General features: G+C 51.8%; 1 protein-coding gene across 6 annotated transcripts in view; it reads left to right on the top strand.

Moving 5' to 3' along the window:
- LOC123757979 (inversin) overlaps positions 1 to 18,934 on the top strand; it is a 195,027-nt gene that overhangs the window by 48,183 nt on the left and 127,910 nt on the right. For all 6 annotated transcript variants that reach the window (XM_069338860.1, XM_045742048.2, XM_069338859.1 and 3 more), the window contains 2 exons: positions 12,143 to 12,263; positions 16,647 to 16,838. In XM_069338860.1, the coding sequence (XP_069194961.1) occupies positions 12,143 to 12,263; positions 16,647 to 16,838 (313 nt within the window). The remainder of the gene's footprint in view (positions 1 to 12,142; positions 12,264 to 16,646; positions 16,839 to 18,934) is intronic.

Here is an 18,934-nt window from a genome sequence, read left to right on the forward strand (position 1 = left end):
AGGGGGAAGGGGGAGCCCCAGACCCCCCGCGCCGGCTACCCACACCTCAGTTCTTGAGGCTGATGCTATAGGCGATGGTCGTGTGCTCTGGCTCCGGTGTCGCTACTGCACTGTGCTTTGAGTGTGGTGTTAGTTTTGTGGGTGCGAGAGCCAGGAGTTATCTTCAGTACTCGGGCTGCATGCGCCTAGGGTTGCCTTCCCTAGGTGCCCTGTAAGTACTGCCCTTGGGGCTTGGGGCCGCCTTCCACAGGCTCCTCGGGGTCTGCCTCTGCTGGTCCGTTTTACCTTTCGGTTTTTGTTCTGTTCTCCCTTGTTACCGGCAGGTAAGAGGCAGTTTGCACTGGTAGGGGCGCAGGGTGCTGCTCAGCTTGTATTTCCCGACATCGCGGCCGGCTCTGTTCCTTGGGGTTCGCTGTCCTCTTGCGGGGTTTTGTTTTTCTTTTTGTTTTTGCCTGGTGGGGGGTTCTGTCATTTTATTCAGTTTGTTTTTGCCCTTCCACTGTTCTCCTCGGTGGCGCCCCCTGCTAGGTCCCCGTGAGTGTACACGTCCCTGGGGTTCAGCTTTAGAAGTTTGCTTGGTAGTTTTGGGCGCCGGTTTGCAGCACCCTGCCTGGGACTACCTGAGCGCAAGTCCTCTTAAAGTAAACGCTCAGGACCCTGGGAATCCCCTAGGGGGCGCGTGGGTCCGATGGATGTGACCCCGGAGTCCCCACTCGCTGTGTGCGAGTTTGAGGGTTGCTCGGTCCCCTTGTCTCAGGGTGACCCTCATTGTTTTTGCCTCTGCCACGCTGCCTGTTGGGTCGGTGATACTTTCGACCCTGAGTCCTGTGAGTGTTGCTGCTTGCTTGTGACTCAATTTACCCAATCCTCTGATGATTCTATTCGGGTACAGGCGGCACGTGCGTTGCAGTCTAGGTTTCGTCTGTTGCAACGCGCTCGGTTGGTTGCTTCCCCGGATGCCCCGGGGCTGCCCCGCTTTGCTTTTCGAGACCCGGACTTGGGGGTGGGGGTCGCTTCGATCCTGGTTCAGTCCGCACCTCCTCGTCCTTCCCCTTCTGTTCGTTCTGGTCCCCCGCCCCTGCTTCCGGCCCCGAAGCGTCTGAGGGTTTCGGGGTCGGAGCAGGGGTTACTTGATCTCGAGACTCGGGCAGCTTCAGGGGTTGCCCCTTCCGGGGGGGCGCAGAGGCATTCGAGTCTTGTCTCCCGGCCGAAGCTTCAGGGTGTGACCAGTGGGCCCCCCTTCCTCCAGCTTTTCCGGCTGCTCCGTCCTTGTCTTGTGGGGTCGGGGCTTGGGGAGAGGACTCGGCCTCGGGTCCTGTGGTGACGGACCTCGAGGCTGGGGAGGGGCTGACTTGGGGGCCTTGGGCCCCGCTGGACCCCGCCTGGGTTTTTCTTCCCACTGAGCGGGGCTTATTGTTACAAGGAGTGGGGTTTTCTTTCCCCCCCTCTGCGTACGAGTTGGATTTGGTGTCGGCCCCTCCCCGGGTACGGTTCCATGTTCCCCCGGGTACGTCGGTTCCGTCCTTCCGGAGGTTTTCGGCTTATCGCATCCAACCTGGTGTGGTGCGAGCGGCCTTTGCAGCTTACCTCCTGCGTGACCCGGATTATGCCTCGGAAATGGATCCGTCCACGTTCAGGTTTGGGACTTCGTTCCTTTTCTGGCTCCGTTACGAGGTTCCGGAGTCGTCCTGGCTAGCAGACTGCCCCTTGTTTGGTCTGGATTCCTGGCATTCCTTCTGTCGTTCCCGCACGCTGGAGTGGCGGGAAGCTTCCACGGTGCTTCAGGTTTTTCTGGGGGGTGAACTTGAGTACCTGAATGAGTGCTTGTTTGCCCCTGCCCTTCCCCGCGATGTGGGCGTTATTCAGCTCCATGTGCAGGTTCCCTCCCTTTCGGCGGCGCTCGTGGCGGAGGACTTGCGAGCTCGGGGCATTTTGTGTTCGGCCTTGCGGTTCTTTTCCCTCCTGGAGCTGTCTTCGGATTGGCTCGTGGAGGATGTGGGGACGCTTGGGTCCGTCCCGGGGTCCGGCACCTTGTCCTCGGCTGCGCATTCGTCGGCTGCCTTGTTGAAGCTGTTCACGCCGATTTTGCGGGATGCGGTTTCCCTGTTCTATGCTTCCCGTCTCGCGTGTCGGCAGGCGGTGCTGGGTTCCTCCGTGGAATCTGCTTGGGCTCTGGCTCTTAGGCGTTCTTCACCTTTTTGTCCTCTCCTGTTTGGGGAGTCGGCCGTGGCGCAGTTTATTCAGGCTGCGTCGGCGGCTTGTCGTCCGATGTCGGACTTGTTGGTTTTCCGGGGGTCCCGGGGTGGGTCTTCCCGGAAAGGTCGTGCCAGGGCTCGGGGTTCCTCTTGTCGTGGTAGGCCTCTGGTGTCAGGTTTGGGGTTGGCTCCTCCTGCGGACCCTCCCTCGTCTGGTCGGCGCGGTGTTCGCGCTGTGCGGGGTTCTGGGTCTCGTAAGGGTCGCCGGCCCTTTCGCGGTTTGCCCCTTTGACGGGGCGATGGGGGGGCGGCTTGCGCTGTTCGCCCGCGCCTGGTCCCACGATTCGTGGGCCTTTCGGGTCGTGTCTCGCGGCCTGCGGTGGCGTTGGGTGGCCCCTCCCCCCTTTGGGGGGTCGGGGCTGGCGGGGCAGGCTTCTTCCCCTGCGCTCTGTCGAGTCGTCTTGGAGTGGGTACGCTTGGGCGTCGTCGAAACGACGTCGTCCCTCAGATGGGTTTCCCGTCTGTTTCCGGTTCCGAAACGGGACTGCGCGGACCTGCGGTTCATTCTGGACTTGTCCCGTCTGAACCCCTGGGTTCATTGCCCCTCCTTTCGGATGACTACGCTGTCTCAGGTTCGGCTCCTCTTGGAGCCGGGTGCTTGGATGGTGTCCCTGGACCTCCGGGACGCTTATTGGCATGTCCCGATTCATCCGCGGTTCAGGGACTGGCTCGGTTTTGTAGTGGGGCGTCTGAGTTACCGCTTTCGTTGTCTCCCGTTCGGGTTGAACCTGGCACCTCGCGTGTTCACACGCCTTACACGGGTTGTGGTGGCTCGTTTGTGTCTCCTAGGTGTTCGGGTGTTGGCCTACCTCGACGACTGGCTGGTTTGGGCTCCCAGCCAGTCAGCTTGCTTGCTAGCCAGGGATTTGGTTCTTTCCCAGCTCGCCGGGTTCGGGTTCTTGGTGAACTGGAGGAAGTCCCATCTGGTTCCCTCTCAGGTTCGGACTTGGCTGGGTCTCGTGTGGGACTCTCGGACCGCCTCCTTGTCTCTCCCTCCGGAGTCTCTCCTGCGGCTGCGGTCCCACCTTCGTCTGTTTCTGGAGGGCCCTCGGGTCACCCGGCGGTTGCTCGAGGGGCTGTGCGGGAGCCTGAACTTCGCGATGGTGGTCTACCCGCCGGGTCGGGTTTGGCTTCGACGGCTGTTCTGGTTCCTTCGGGGTTCCCCCTTCCGCCTCTCTCGCGATCGCAGAGTTCGACCCCCGGGGGACTTGCGTCGGTTGCTGCGTCACCGGCTTCCTCTTCGGGTTTTTCGGGGTTCAGTGCCTTGGCGCCTACCCGAGCCCTCGCTCGATGTGTACACGGATGCGTCGTCTCTCGGCTGGGGTTTTGTGACCAGTGCTCACCAGGCCAGCCAGGGGCGTTGGGATCCGTCCTTCCGTCGAGCTCACAGTACGGTGCGGGAGTTCGCGGCAGTGTGGTTTGCTCTGGGGAGGATTCGGGTGGCCCGCGGATCGACGATTCGGCTCCATTCGGACTGCTCTCCGGTGGTTCATTGCCTGAACCGCGGGGGTTCGATGCGGTCCTTGTCTCTTTGGGGTTGGTCGCTTCGGGTGACTCGTCTGCTGAGTTCTCGGGGTTTGGCTCTCCTGGCGGTTCACGTACGGGGCGTGTCCAACGTCTTGGCCGACGCCTTTCTCGCTTCGTTCCCCTCTCCACGGAGTGGACGGTCGACGACGAGTCCTTCCGTTGGCTTTGCCAGACGTTCGGGCGCCCCGAGGTGGACCTCTTCGCGTCGGCGTGGTCGCGGCGTCTTCCCGTTTATGCGGCGCCCTTCCCCGATTGCGAGGCCGTCGGGGTCGATGCCTTTCGGCTCGACTGGTCGAGGTGGGGGTTCCTGTACCTCTTTCCCCCGGTTCGGCTGTTGCTCCAGGTCCTGACTCGCTTAGAGACTTACCGGGGGAGAGTTGTCCTTCTGGCCCCTTGGTGGCCGGCCCAGCCTTGGTTTCAGGCGCTGGTTGCTCGGTGTCCGAACCCGAGGGTTTTCCCGCGGCTCCGCCTCTTTCAGCAGTTCGGGCCGGTACGTCACGTAGCTGGTTCGATCTTCTCCTTGAGTCTTCACGTATGGTTTTTTTGACTCGAGTCTATCATCATCTCTATGGTGATCAGGTGGCCTCCTTGTTGGTGTCCCACCTGAGGGCTTCTTCTCGGCGGCAGTATGTAGTTTCCTGGCGGTCCTTCCGTTTCTTTTTGCGTCTTCGTCGTGTTAGCTCCATGTCTGTTCGGGTGGTCTTGTCCTTCCTCTCGTGGTTGTTTCAGGACCGTCATCTTATGCCTAACACTGTCGCTTCGTATCGTGCGGCGCTGGCGGAGCCGCTTCAGCTTGCTTTCGGTATCGATGTTACGTCTGCGCCGTTTCGCAAGCTGTCTCGTGCATTGTTTCACCTCCGGCCTGCTCATGCGTCGCCTGAGCCGTCCTGGTCTTTGGACAGAGTGCTCGCTTTCCTTTCATCTCCTCGTTTCGTTGTGGCCCCTTCGGTCCAGGATTGTTTTTCCAAGGCACTTTTCTTGTTGGCTTTGGCCTCTGGGGGTCGGGTAGGGGAGCTTCATGCTCTCCTCTGGCGCAGGGGTTTCTGCTCTTTTGGTCGTGGTGATAGTTTTGTTCGTTTGCAGCCATCTCCTTCTTTTCTGGCGAAGAATGAGACTGCTGCGTTCCGGAGGGGTCCATGGGTGGTTGATGCTTGGTTGGTCAGGCCGGGGGTGCATCATGTTTTGTGTCCGGTTGCGGCGCTTCGCCGTTATTTGCGCGCCACAGCTTCTGTGTCCGGGGACGCGCTGTGGGTTGATCCGGTTTCCCTTCTTCCCTGTTCGCGGGTTCGGGTCTCTCAGGTCGTCCGCAGGGTTATTAGGTCTAGCCAGCCTGTGGTCTATCCCCGTGCCCATGACGTTCGTAAGTTCGTGGCTCTTGCTGCCGTCTTTGGGAATATGTCTTGGTCTGATATTCGGGCGCGGGGATTTTGGCGGTTGAACAGGGTCCTGGCTGCTCGTTACCTTGTGAATGTCCCTGGCCCTCGTCGGGCCTGTGTTGCTTTGGGTCGGCGGTTGCAGCCAGTTGTCTCGGCTTCGAGTTGAGGGGTGAGCGACGACCGCCTCCCGGGTAAGTCCCTCTTTTTCTGTCTGTGGGTAGTTAGCTCCAGGGAGCCGACGGGGCTCCCCCCAGAAAACCAGCGTTGAATGTAATGAAACGCCATTTTCTGGGTGAGTCCCGGAGGCTCCCCGGCATCCCTCCCTCCCTCCGGTCGGCGTTTTTTCGCGTTTTTGACATCCAGCCTCAAGAACTGAGGTGTGGGTAGCCGGCGCGGGGGGTCTGGGGCTCCCCCTTCCCCCTCCCGGGGAGGGGGGAGCTGCGCAGACAGCGGCGCGGCAGTGTGTGACGTCACACTAATTTGCTTGTTTTCGGTTGGGGAGTTCTATCCACTAGTTCGGTATTAGGTAGCAATTTTAACCAGAATAGGGGTTTGTTTTGGGGCGCTTACCTTTCTGGGTGCCTGTTCCGGTCGATGGCAGACATAGAATGCTTCCAACTACACGGGGCTTCTATAGGCCATTGCTCCCCTTGCCTCTCTGAGGGGGCCCGGTTCTGGCCGTGGTCCCCGGTAGGCCTAAGAACTCCATACACATGACTGATGCCAAAGTCTGACATTAGCATATCAGCCTAGGATAGCTCCGGGGAGCCTCCGGGACTCACCCAGAAAATGGCGTTTCATTACATTCAACGCTGGTTTTTTCATTTAATTTAGAAACTATATGATCTACTTCCTTTGCTTTTCTGTGGGGAGTCCCGTCATCTCCCTGGAGCTATCACGCTAACATGCAATCTTTAGACCAGGGCAATAGACAATGGAGTTCTACCTACTGGGGACCACTAGCCAGAACATGGCCCCCTCGGAGAGGCGCAGGGAGCAATGGCCCTGGAAAACCCCCCTATGGTTGGGGGTTAACCTTATCTGCCATCGACCGGGGTTAGGCACCCAGAAAGGTAGGCATAACAAAACATACCCCACATGCTAAGAAAAATATAACCGAAAGCCGAGCAGAGAGGTAAAACTCCATCAATTTCCAAGGAAACAAGCAAACGTCACCCCCACGCTGTCGCGGCCTCTTTTGTGCAGCTCAAGGAGGAGGGAGCTCCGGACCCACCGCGCCAGCTATTCAACCCCTGTTTGTTGGCTACTGAATCCGGAGCAGTCGTTTTCTCTGGCCTCAGTCTCTCAAGCAGTGTTTCCCTTTGTGGCATCCTCTGCTGTTTTGTGGTGTGGTGGCCAGGTGTACCTGAAGAGTACCGTGGCTGCATGCACTTAGGGTGGACTTCCCTAAGTGTCCTGTGAGTACCACCCTTGTGTGTCAGGGTTATCTTCCCAGGTGTGTTAGGGAACCGTTTTCGTAGGGATTCTTGCTGGTCGGCTTTTACCCCACCCTTGGAGCCAGCTGGAGTTTTTGTGGTCATTGTTTGGCCTTGGGTAGGAAGCGGTGTTGTTAGTTGGGGCGTCAAGGTGTTGTACAGCTTGCCTACCTACAGCAGCGGCTGGTTCCTTTTTTCCCTTGTGACTTACTACTTTTCTGGTTTTTTTCGTTTACTTTTTGTTTTGTGTGCCTGTTGGGGGTCTACCTGCAGTGGCTATAGGTCCACTTATGATATTTTGGAGCCCCTCTGCTAGGCCCCAGTGATTATACATGTTGCATGGTTTTCAATGTTGTGCTCATCCCCCTTTGTTAGCTTTGGTTCTAGCCAGTTAGCAGCACCTTGCCCAAGCTTCCCATAGCAGTCAGCCTATGGGCCCTGGAAAACACTGTCAGGGCTCTGTGGACCTATGGATGCGTCTTCCGCATTCCAGCCTGCCTCCTGCAGGTTTGAAGGTTGCTGTGTGCCATTGTCTCAGGGTGACAGTCACAACTTTTGCCTCCATCATGCTGCCTTTTGGGTCAACGACACCTTTTACCTGGAGTCTTGCAAGTCGTGTTCTCCAGTACTATTTTGATGAATTCACTGTTAGGGTACAGGCGGCATTTGCGTTGCATGCTCGTTTTAGGTTGCTCCAATGCGCTAGGTTGGTTGCCCACCCAGATACCCCTGAGGCTGGCTCAGTTTGGTTATAGGGACCTTGACTTGGGGGCGTTAGTTGCTTCGACAACAGGGAAAGGACTGCGCTCCCTGGTCCTTCCCCCTGTTGTTCATCCTGCTTCCCCACTCTGGCTTCCGGCTCCCAAACGTCTGAGGGTTTTCGGAGTCGGGGCAGGGTTTAGTAGGTAATGAGACATGGGCAGCTTCGGTGGCTGCCCCATTCAAGTTGGGGATAGAGGCACTAGAGGATAGATAGAGGCCGGTTCCTCCTGCCGAGGCTTCTGGGTCCTACCAGCAGGCCCCCTTCTTTTCAGCTTTCCCCTGGACTCTACCTTTTCTTCAGGGGTAGAGGGTATGGAGTTCTGCTCTGCCCCAGGTCTCAAGTTGAGGGATCCCAGGGCTGTGAAGGAGTTGACCTGGGGTGCTTGGGCCCCCTTTGCTTGGTTGCTAGTGCCCTCTTTGCAGGGCTTGTTGTTGCCGTTTTTTTTTTATCCTCCTTCCCTGTATGAGTATGATTTGGTTTTTGCTCCTCCCCGGGTTCAGTTCCAGATTTACTTGGGTTCCTCAGCTCCTTCTTTCCGGAGGTTTTCTGCTTCTCAGAACTCGCCGTCAGAGGTTCGGGAGGTGCTTGCTGTGTACCTTCTGCGAGACCTGGATTCTGCCTTTGTGATGGATCCGTCCTCGCTTGAGTTCGGTTGTTCTTTTCCCATATTGGGTGTGTTTGGTGATTCTGAAGTCTTCCTGGCTTGCAGTCTACCCGTTCTTTTTGTTGGGGGCGTGGCATGGGTTTTGTCGGACCCGCATGCTCGAATGGCAAGAAACTTCTGCCGTTTTCCCTTCTCGAGCCGTCTTCGGCCTGGCTTGAGGAGAATGTGGAGGCGGTGAGTGCCGGGCCTTCGTCTTGTGCACTGGCCTCAGCGGTTCAGGCATTAGCCACACTGTTGAAGTTGTTTATGGTGATTCTCAAGGAGACGGTGTCTCTGTTCTTTGCTTCTCGCCTCGTGTGCCGACAGGCTGTGCTCGCTTTCTCTTTGGAATCTGTATAGGCCTTGGCTGTTAAGTTTTCTTCGCCCTTTTGTCTGTTGCAGTTTGTGGAGTCTGCGGTCACACAGTTTCTGCAGGCGGCTTTATCTAGTTGTCGTCTCATGTCCGACTTGTTGGTTCTCCCGGGACCCTTCTCAGATGAGTTGTGCCAGGGTTCTGGGTTCCTCCAGTCATGGTGGGCCTTTGGGGCCAGCTTCTGAGCCAACATTGCCTTTGGAGCTGGCACAATGATCGCTCTGCTTGTCTGCCAGCTTCTAGTATGCCCTTTCACGGTTCGCCCAGTTGTGGGGGTGATGGGGGGGGGGGTGGCTCACCCTTTTGCTCGCACCTGGTCCCACAATTCATGGGCGTTTGGGTTGTCTCTTCTGGTCCGTGGTGGCATTGGGCAGTTTCCTGATCTCCGTCGGGTCATCTCAGAGTGGGTGCGCTTGGGCGTGGTCAAAACGACCTCGACCCTCATGTGGGTTTCCCATCTGTTTCTAGTGCCAAAATGGGACTGTGCGGATACTAGTATGAGGTTCATTCTGGACTTGTGCTGTGAACCCCTGGATTCCTTGCCCCTCCTTTCGAATGACCATTCTGTCTCAGATCCAGCTTCTGTCTAGTTTTCCAGCTAGGGGCCTGGATGTTGTCCCTGGATTTCAAGGATGTGTATTGGCACGTTCCTATTCACCCGGGGTTCAGGAACTGGTTAGTTTCGTGGTGGGGCGTCAGGCTTATCGTTTTTGTTGCCTTCCTTTTGGCTGAAATCTGGCACCTCGCATATTCACGCATCCTACCCAGGTCATGGTGACCCATCTGCATCTACTAACGGTTTGGGATCTGGCCTACCTCAACGACTGGTTGGTGTGGGCTCCCAGCTGGTCTGCTTGTCTGCTCACCAGGAGTGTGGTTCTTTTCCAGCTCACCGGGTTCAGGTGGTGAACTGGCGAAAGTCCCATCTGGTTCTATCCCTGGTTCGGATGTGGCTTCCCTATCTCTCCCTCCAGAGGCGTTGTGATGGCTGCAGTCCCACCTTCAGCTGTTTTCAGGGGGGGTTCCTGGGTCACTTGGCAATTGCTCAAGCGGTTATGCGGGAGTCTGAACTTCGCCGTGCTGGTTTAACCTCTGGGTCAGGTTGGGCTTTGGTGTTTGTTCTGGTTCCTTCAGGGACTCCCCTTCTGCCTCTCTCATGAGCGCTGGGTTTGGTCTTTGAGGGGGCTTGCGTTAGTTGCTGCATCGCCGGTTTCCATTAAGGGTTTTTCGGGATTCACTGCCTTAGCGCCTACCTGATTCCTTGCTCGATGTGTTCACGGATGCATCGTCTCTTGGCTGGGGTTTTGTGACCAGTGCTCACCAGGCCGGCCAGGGGCGGTAGGGTCCGTCTTGCGGTGGTCTGGCTGTCGCTGTCAGAGGGTTCAGGTTGCTCAGGGCTTGACCGTTAAACTCCATTCAGACTGTTCTCTGGTGGTTCATTGCCTGAACCGCGGGTGTTGTCTTCGGTCTTTGGCTCTTTGGGGCTGGTCGCTTTGAGGGGTTCGTCTGCCGATTTCTTGGGGTTTAGCTCTCCGTGCGGTTCATGTCCAGGGAGTGTCCGACACCCTGGTGGACGGCCTGTCTTGGTTCATTCTCCTGTCTATGGAATGGATGGTCGACGCCGACTTCTTCAGTTGGCTCTGCCGGACAAATGGGCTACTGGAGGTGGACCTCTTAGCGTTGGCTTGGTTGCGGCGTCTCCTGATATATGTGGCATCCTTCTCCGAACGCGAGAAGGATGCATTTTATCCATCCCGAGGTAGATGCATTTTAATTTTCGGCAGGACTGGTCAAGATGGGGTTACCTGTACCTCTTCCCCCCGGTCCAGCTGTTGCTTTGGGTTCTGGGTCAGTTGGAGTCTTACCACAGGAGAGTACAGGAGAGTAGTCCTCTTGGCCCCTTGCTGGCCAACCCATCCTTGGATTCAGGCGCTGCTTGCTCGGTGTCTGAACCTTTCGCATTTTTCGTGGCTCCCCCTCTTCCAGCAGATCGGACCAGTCTAGTACTGTACTTGGCTGGTTTGGTCTTCGCATCTGCTCTTTGTGTCTGGTCTTTTTGACACGGGTTTATCACCATTTGTATGGTGATCAGGTTGCTTTATTGATGGTGTTCCACCTGAGGGCTTCATCTCGGCGGCAGTATGAAGTTTCCTGGCGTTCTTTCTGCCATTTTCTCTTGCTTCGTAGGTTATCTTCTATTTCTGATTGAGTTGTTTTTGTTCTTCTTTCTTGACTTTTTCAGGAGCGTCACTTAATGCCTAATACTGTCGCCTTGTATCGTGCGATGTTGTCTGAGACGCTCTTGCTTGCGTTTGGGGTGAATGTCACTACTTTCCTCTTCCATAAGCGTTCTCGTGCGTTGTTTTATCACCGGCCTGTTCATGCACTGTCTGAGCCGTCCGTTGTTCATGGTGACCCCGGTTTTCTAAGGCTCTCTTTCTGTTGGCATTGGCCTCTGGGTGTCGGGTTGGTGAGCTTCATGCTCTCCTCCGGCGCAGGGGTTTCTGCTCCTTTGGTCCTGGTAATTGGTTTGTTTGTTTGCAGCCGTCTCCTTCTTTTCTGGCAAATAACGAGATGGCGACTTTCTGGAAGGGTCCTTGGGTGGTTGATGCTTGGTTGGTTCGGCTGGTGGTACATCATGTGTTGTCCGGTTGTGGCTCTTAGGTGCTGTTTGCGCACCACAGCCTTGGTGGTTGGCAACACACTTTGGGTTGACCCAGTTTCTCTTCTTCCCTGTTCCAGGGCTCGGGTCTCTCAGGTTTTCCACAGGGTTATTCGGTTCAGCCAGCCTGTGGTCTATCCTCATGCCCATGACGGTCGAAAATTTGCTGCTTTAGCTTCTGTTTTTTGTAATATGTCATGGGCTGACATTAGGGCACGAGGGTTTTAGAGGTTGAACAGGATCCTGGCTGCCCGTTACCCCGTTAATTTTCTAGGCCCTAGATGGGCGTGTGTCACTTTGGGTTGGCGGTTGTAGCCAGTTGTGTCGACTTCTAGTTGAGGGGCGAATGATGGCAGCCTCCCGGGTAAGTCCCTCTTATTTCTCTTTGGTTAGGTAGCTTCGGGGAGTGGGAGGGGGGTCTCCATAGAAAACCAGCATTTAATGTAATGAAATGCCATTTTCTGGGTGAGTCCCGGAGGCTCCCCGGCCACCCTCCCTCCCTCCGGTTGGCAGTACAGTATTTGCATTTTTTATATTCGGCCTCAGAACTGAGGTTGGATGGCCGGCGCAGGGTGTGGGGCTCCCCCTTTCCCCTCCTGGGGAGGGAGGAGCTTCGCAGACAGCAGCACGGGTGGCGGTTGTGATGTCATGCTTGTTTGCTTGTTTTCGGATTGGGAGTTATGCTTGATAGTTTGATTTTCGGTAGCAATTTTTAACCAGGTGGTTTTTGTTTTGGGACGCCTACCTTTCTGGGTGCCTAACTTGGTCGATGGCAGACATGGAATGCTTCCAACCACATGAGAGTTTCTATAGGCCATTGCTCCTCGTGTCTCTCTGAGGGGGCCAGGTTCTGGTTCGTGGTCCCCAGTAGGCATGGAACTCCAATCGAAATGACTGATGCCACGGTCTAATGAATACAAATCAGCCCAGTAAGCTCCTGAGAGCCTCTGGGACCCACCCAGAAAATGGTGTTTCATTACATTCAATGCTGGTTGTTTGCAAAGAGAACTTTGCTGAGCCCAGGAAGCTCCTGAGGGGCTCTCTAGAAAAAAGTGTTTCACTATATTCACTACTTGATTTTTATAAAGTTGTGTGTAATTTTTTCAGGCTTTCAACTTCAGTCCAGCTTTTATGAGCTTCTACTACAGCAGCCTTGGTGTTACACCTGGATTTAATCCGGGGTACCACTGTAGTAGCCCTTTGACGTCTGGTTGTCTGCTGCCTTCAGGTCTGAATAATATGTTAACTTTGCTGTATGACATTTAACACATAACTACAAACAGGTATACACAAATTTCATGTTTACTGAAATTTTAATGCTCTGTGCATACATGAAATGTTATACTGTACTCTACAGTACAGTATAGTATAGTACTGTACTGTACAGGACAGTATATATAATGTGTGTGAACAGTTGAAAACTATTTATCACGGATGGAGTTGAGGATGAAGGTATTCTTACAATTGTTGAGTATTTTTCTGGGGGGGAGCCTCTTCGGCTCCCCGGAGCTATCCAGGTAGATATGAATGCATTAGGCCCTGCATCAGTCAGGTGAATGGAGTTCTTAAGCCTACCAGGGACCACGAGCTAGAAACTGGCCCTCTCAGAGAGGCACGAGGAGCAATGGTCTATAGAAACCCCCGTATGGTTGGAAGCATTCTGTCTGCCACCAACTGGATCAGGCACCCAGAAAGGTAGGCGCTCCAAAACAAACCCTATCTGGTTAAAAATTGCTACTGAAAGCTGAACGGTTGGACAGAACTCCCCAAACTAAAAACGAGCAAATAAGTATGACATCATCACACGTCACCGCACCGCAGTCTACACAACTTCCCCCTCCCTGGGAGGGTGAAGGGGGGAGCTCCAGACACACTCTGCTGGTTATCTACCCCCAGTTCAGTGGCTGATGTGAGACCTGGCAGTCAATGCGGTCCTTGACTCTTTGTAGCGTGTCGCTTCGGGTGACTTATCTGCCAAGTTCTCTGGGTTTGGCTCTCCTGGCCGTTCAAATTCGGGGAGTGTCCAACTTCCTGGCGGACGGCCTGTCCTGGTTCATTCCCCTGTCCATGGAGTGGATTGTCAATGCCGACTCCTTTAGTTGGCTCTGCCAGACGTACGGGCTCCTGGAGGTGGACCTCTTCGCGTTAGTGTGGTTGAGACGTCTCCTGATATATGTGGTGCCTTTCCCCAACTGTGAGGCTGTCGAGGTCGATGCCTTCAGGAAGAACTGATTGAGGTGAGGTTACCTGTATCTCCTTCCCCGGTTTCGCTGTTGCTCCAGGTCCTGGCTTGCTTGGAGACTTACCAAGGGAGAGTAGTCCTGTTGGTCTCTTGGTGGCCGGCCAGCCGTGGTTTCAAGCGCTGCTTGCTCGGTGTCCAAACCCAGGGGGTCTTCCTGTGGTTCCGCCTCTTTCAGCAGATTGGGCTAGTCTGTTACGTAGCTGGTTCTATCTTTTCCTCAAGTCTTCGCGTTTGGTCTTTTTAATGTGGGTCAATCACCACATGTATATTGAGCAGGTGGCTTCATTGATGGCGTCCCACCTGTGAACTTCATCTTGGTAGCAGTATGAAGTTTTCTGGCAGTCCTTTCGTTATTTCTTGTCCCTCCGTAGGTTGTCTTCTGTTCCGGATCGGATTGTCTTGTCCTACCTTTCTTGGTTGTTTCAGGACCATCATCTTATGCCGAAAACTGACGCTGCGTATTGTGCAGCACTGGCAGAGCCACTTCAGCTTGAGTTCGAGGTTGATGTTACTTTGGCTCCATTCCACAAGCTGTCTTGTGCATTATTTCACCTCCGGCCTGCTCATGTGCCACCAGAGCCGTCCTGGTCATTGAACCGGGTGCTCTCTTTTCTCTCTCCTCCTCAGTTTGTTGTGGCCCCTTCGGTTCAAGATTGTTTTGCGAAGGCTCTTTTCCTGTTGGCATTGGTCTCTGGGGGTCGGGTTGGGGAGCTTCATGCTCTCCTCCAGCACAGAGGGTTTGGGTCTTTTGGTCCTGGTGGTAGGTTTTTTCGTTTGCATCCATCTCCTTCTTTTCTGGCAAAGAAAGAGGATGCTGCTTTCCGGAGGGGTCTTTGGATTGTTGATGCTCGGTTGGTTTGGCCGGGGAATGCATCATGTGTTGTGTCTGGTTGTGGCTCTTTGCCGTTACCTGCGCCCCACGGCCTCCGTGGCTGGGGACGCGGTTTGGGTTGATCCGGTTTCCCTTCTTCCCTGTTCCAGGGTTCGGGTCTTTCAGGTCATTCGCAGGGTTATTTGGTCTAGCCAGCCTGCGGTCTATCCCCGTGCCCACGACGTTCATAGGTTTGCTGAGCCTGCTGTCGTCTTTGGTAACATATCTTGGGCTGACATTCAGGCACCGCGTTTTTTGAGGTCGAACAGCGTCCTGTTCGCTCGCTACCTTGTCAGTGTTCCTGGGCCTAGTCGGGCCTGTGTTGCTTTGGGTCGGTGGTTGCAGGCAGTTGTCTGGACTTCGCATTGAGGAGCTAGCAACGACCGCCTCCCGGGTAAGTCCCTCTTGTTTTTGTGTTTTGGTATGTAGCTGCAGGGAGCTGTTGGGACTTCCCCCAGAACACCAACATTGAATGTACTGAAACACCAATTTCTGGGTGAGACCCGGAGGCTCCTGGCAACCCTACCTCCCTCCAGTCGGCGGTTTTTCGCATGTTTCTGTGAGGAGCCCCTATGGCTTCCTGGAGCTTATCTGGGTTAATGTATGTTATATTAGACCAGGACATTAGCTATGGAGTTCAGATGTACCAGGGACCAGCGGCGGAACCTAGCCCCTTCAGAGAGGTTGCAGGGAGCAATGGCCCTGGAAAACCCCCTGTGGTTGGGGGTTTTCCTTATCTACCATTGACCAGGGTTATGGCACCTAGAAAGATAGGCATAACAAAACAAACCCCACATGGTAAGAAACTAGCAACAAAAACCGAACAGAGAGGTTGAACTCCCTACAATCCCAAAGAACAAGCAAACGTAGCACACTACTGCCGAGCCACTCATCCATGCAGCCCTCCCCTCCCCGAGAGGAGGAGGGGGCCCCAGACCTCACCGCACTGGCTGCCTAGCACTCCAGTTCGTAAGCTAATGTCAACTGGGACAGACACTTCTCTGGCCTCAGTTTTTCAACCTTACACAGAGAACCCCAACCACAGGGGTTTTCCAGGGCCATTGCTCCCTGAAACCTCTCTGAAGGGGCCAGATTCTGGCTTGTGGTTCCAGGTAGGTCTGAACTCCAAAGCTAATGACTCTGTCTAATATAAAACACATTAGCCCGATAAGATCCAGGGAGCTTCCGGAGCTCACCCAGAAAATGGAGTTTCAACGCTGTTTTTTTTTTTTATTTATTGGACTTTCCTGGTAAAAATTTGGGTGACTTGAATGTCAGCTATATCGAATGGGGGTAGGGACTGTGTAATTCGGATTATCAAACGCAGACATGTTATAATTTTATAACAAATGTAATAAAGCATCAAATGTGTGTGAATTTGTGTATAAATAATTGATAGATGAGTCTTGTATTATACTGTATTGTTCTGTGTAGGGTAGAGATGTACATCAGAAAGATTGATAAATCTTAATTTACATCTTGTAGAAAGATATGTTAGGGGTGACACGACTGAAGTGGATAAGTAAATTAAATAGTATTACAAAGGGGATGTTGAGAAAATCAACTGGGGCTCTTGTTGGTTCATTGGTCATGAGTTTGAGTCACCTAGGAAGTCCAGTTGATTTTTTCATTGATATGTTTTACATTAGTGTAATTCTCTGTGTAAGGTTGATATTAAATATTAATAAGATGTTAAATATCAACACAAAATAGAACACAAAACTATTTATATAAATTGGATAAGTTTAGATCTAGAAAAGATCTGGATACATATTGGTTTTGAAACAAGACTGTTGATTATGGAACAGATTACCAGGTAACAGGAGACATGGGATCACTGGATTATTTTAAGTGTAAATTAGACATATATAAATGAGTTATATATAAATAGGAGCTGCCCCTAGTGGGTCAATAGGCTTTCTGCAGTTTCCTTAATTCTTATATTCAATGGTCAGCCCTCCTTCCCACTGGATCTAAGCCAGACAGGCATGCAGAAAGAGTAAGGTACCGGGCAGACATGGTGTACAGTAGGCACGCTAGGTAGCCAGGTACACATTAGATTTCATATGAATTGTTAATGTAATGTAGAAATATACTGTTCTATGTTAGCAGAAAAGCAGATTTGCCTGAAACGCTATGCGTACTAGTGGCTTTAGGTATTGTATGTACTACCTCTATCTTTAAATCAAACAGATTGTTTGTACTGTAACTCTGCAACTATGTATGTACTTTTCCTAAATAAATTATTCTTATTCTTATTATTAATTTTTGAATTTGTAATGTACTATATTATAGTGCATTTTCTGATTTATTATCCCTCACCTTTTACCTAATCTTCCCTCTTGTCTGATACTGATTCACTCTTCGACTCCTTTGTCGTGTCATGACAAAGGTCCAGCACGAATCAAAACATTGTCACTTTTTATTCTTCATGTGTGTGGGTTGGGTTATTTGTTTGAGCCATGTTATTGTAAATAATTTTCTTCATATATTTTCAGGTTTTCCACAGTTCCCATCAGCACCAGGCTTCCTCACAGGGGCTGGTTATCAATTTGGTAATGTGGGCTCTCCTGCTCTTGGAGGATTACGAGTACCTGGCTCCTCTCTTTTACCTCTAGGGCATGCTGGTACTCTGCTTCATTCTGCAGCAATTCTTGGAGACAAACTGAAGCTATTAGAAGTTCTTCAAGGTTGTATTCTTAATGTCAGTCAGTGGCATAGTCTAGTTTATATTGCACTTGATTTTAGTTAGGTTTTAACCAACTTTGACAAAATCTTTCCAGTTTTTATAGTTATCAAAATATTTATAGGGTATTCTTTTCTGGGGGTAGCCCCTTCAGCTCCCCAGAGCTATACGTGCTAATATGAATGGTCTGTATTACACCCTGGCATCGGTCAAAGCGAATGGAGTTCTAGGCCTACCGGGGACCACAAGCAAGGGCCAATGGCCTATAGAAACCCCCCGTGTGGCTGGAAGCATTCTATGTCTGCCATCGACCGGGTCGGGCACCCAGAAAGGTAGGCGCCCCAAAACAAACCCTATCAGGTTGAAATATTGCTACTGAAAGCCGAACTGTTGGACTGAACTCCCTCAAACTAAAAACGAGCAAACGAGCATGACGTCACAACTGTCATCGCACCGCTTGAGAATTTTGAGAATGGAACAGCATTCCACTTCACCAGATTTCTCAGGCATCCCTATGTACAGGAGTCATAGCAGACATGTGGAACAAGGCCAACATAGTTCCAATCTATAAAAGTGGCAGCAGGGAAGATCCCCTCAATTATAGACCTGTATCGTTGACAAGTGTAATACTCAAAATATTGGAAAGAATAATTAGAACTAAATGGGTCGAACACCTGAAGACAAACGATTTAATATCAGACCGTCAGTATGGTTTTCGATCTGGAAGATCCTGTGTAACAAATTTACTCAGTTTCTATTTTTTTTTTTTTTTTTTTTTTTTTTTTTTTTTTTTTAAATATATACAAGAGTTGTTACATTCTTGTACAGCCACTAGTACGCGTAGCGTTTCGGGCAGGTCCCTGGAATACGATCCCCTGCCACGAAGAATCGTTTTTTCATCCAAGTACTCATTTTACTGTTGCGTTAAACAGAGGCTACAGTTAAGGAATTGCGCCCAGTAAATCCTCCCGGCCAGGATACGAACCCATGACATAGCGCTCGCGGAACGCCAGGCGAGTGTCTTACCACTACACCACGGAGGATCGAGCCACTGAGATTTTACAGGAAAGAGATGGTTGGGTTGACTGCATCTATCTGGACCTAAAAAAAACTTTTAACAGAGTTCTACATAAGAGGTTGTTCTGGAAACTGGAACACATTGGAGGGGGTGACAGGTAAGCTGCTAACATGGATGAAAAATTATCTGACAGATAGAAAAATGAGGGCAGTAATAAGAGGAAGTGTATCAGCTGGAGAAATGTCACGAGCGGAGTACCACAGGATTCAGTTCTTGCATCGGTAATGTTCATTGTCTACATAAACGATCTACCAGATGGAATACAGAATTATATGAACATGTTTGCTGATGATGCTAAGATAATAGAGAAGATAAGTAACTTAGATGATTGTCATACCCTTCAAGAAGACCTGGACAGAATAAGTATATGGAGCACCACTTGGCAAATGGAATTTAATGTAAATAAATGCCATGTTATGGAATGTGGAATAGGAGACCATAGACCCCACACAACCTATATATTATGTGAGAAATCTTTAAAGAAGTCTGATAAAGAAAGAGATCTAGGGGTAGTTCTAGATAGAAAAATATCACCTGTGGATCACATTAAAAACATTGTGCGAGGGGCCTATGCTACACTTTCTAACTTCAGAATTGCTTTTAAATTCATGGATGGCAAAATATTAAAGAAATTGTTCACGACTTTTGTTACACCAAAGCTGGAATATGTAGCAGTTGTGTGGTGCCCATATCTAAAGAAACACATCAACAAACTGGAACAGGTGCAAAGACATGCCACTAAGTGTCAACCAGAACTAAAGGACAAGAGCTACGAGGAAAGATTAGAGGCATTAACACTTAAACTGCTCAGCATAAGGGGGGATATAATTAAAAAATTATTCGAATTCGATATTTCAAATTTTGATATTCGAAATATCAAAATTATTTAAAAATGGTAAACAAATCTCCAACTTATTGGCTACAGCATCGTGAAACTTTCATCAAAATATTTTTCAGAAATTGATTTTAGACAAATTTTTAAAAAAGAAGAACATTTTGTTGATAAGGAGAACCGCTTCTAT

This window comes from Procambarus clarkii, chromosome 40 (assembly GCF_040958095.1).
Source record: "Procambarus clarkii isolate CNS0578487 chromosome 40, FALCON_Pclarkii_2.0, whole genome shotgun sequence".
Classification (NCBI taxonomy): domain Eukaryota; kingdom Metazoa; phylum Arthropoda; class Malacostraca; order Decapoda; family Cambaridae; genus Procambarus; species Procambarus clarkii.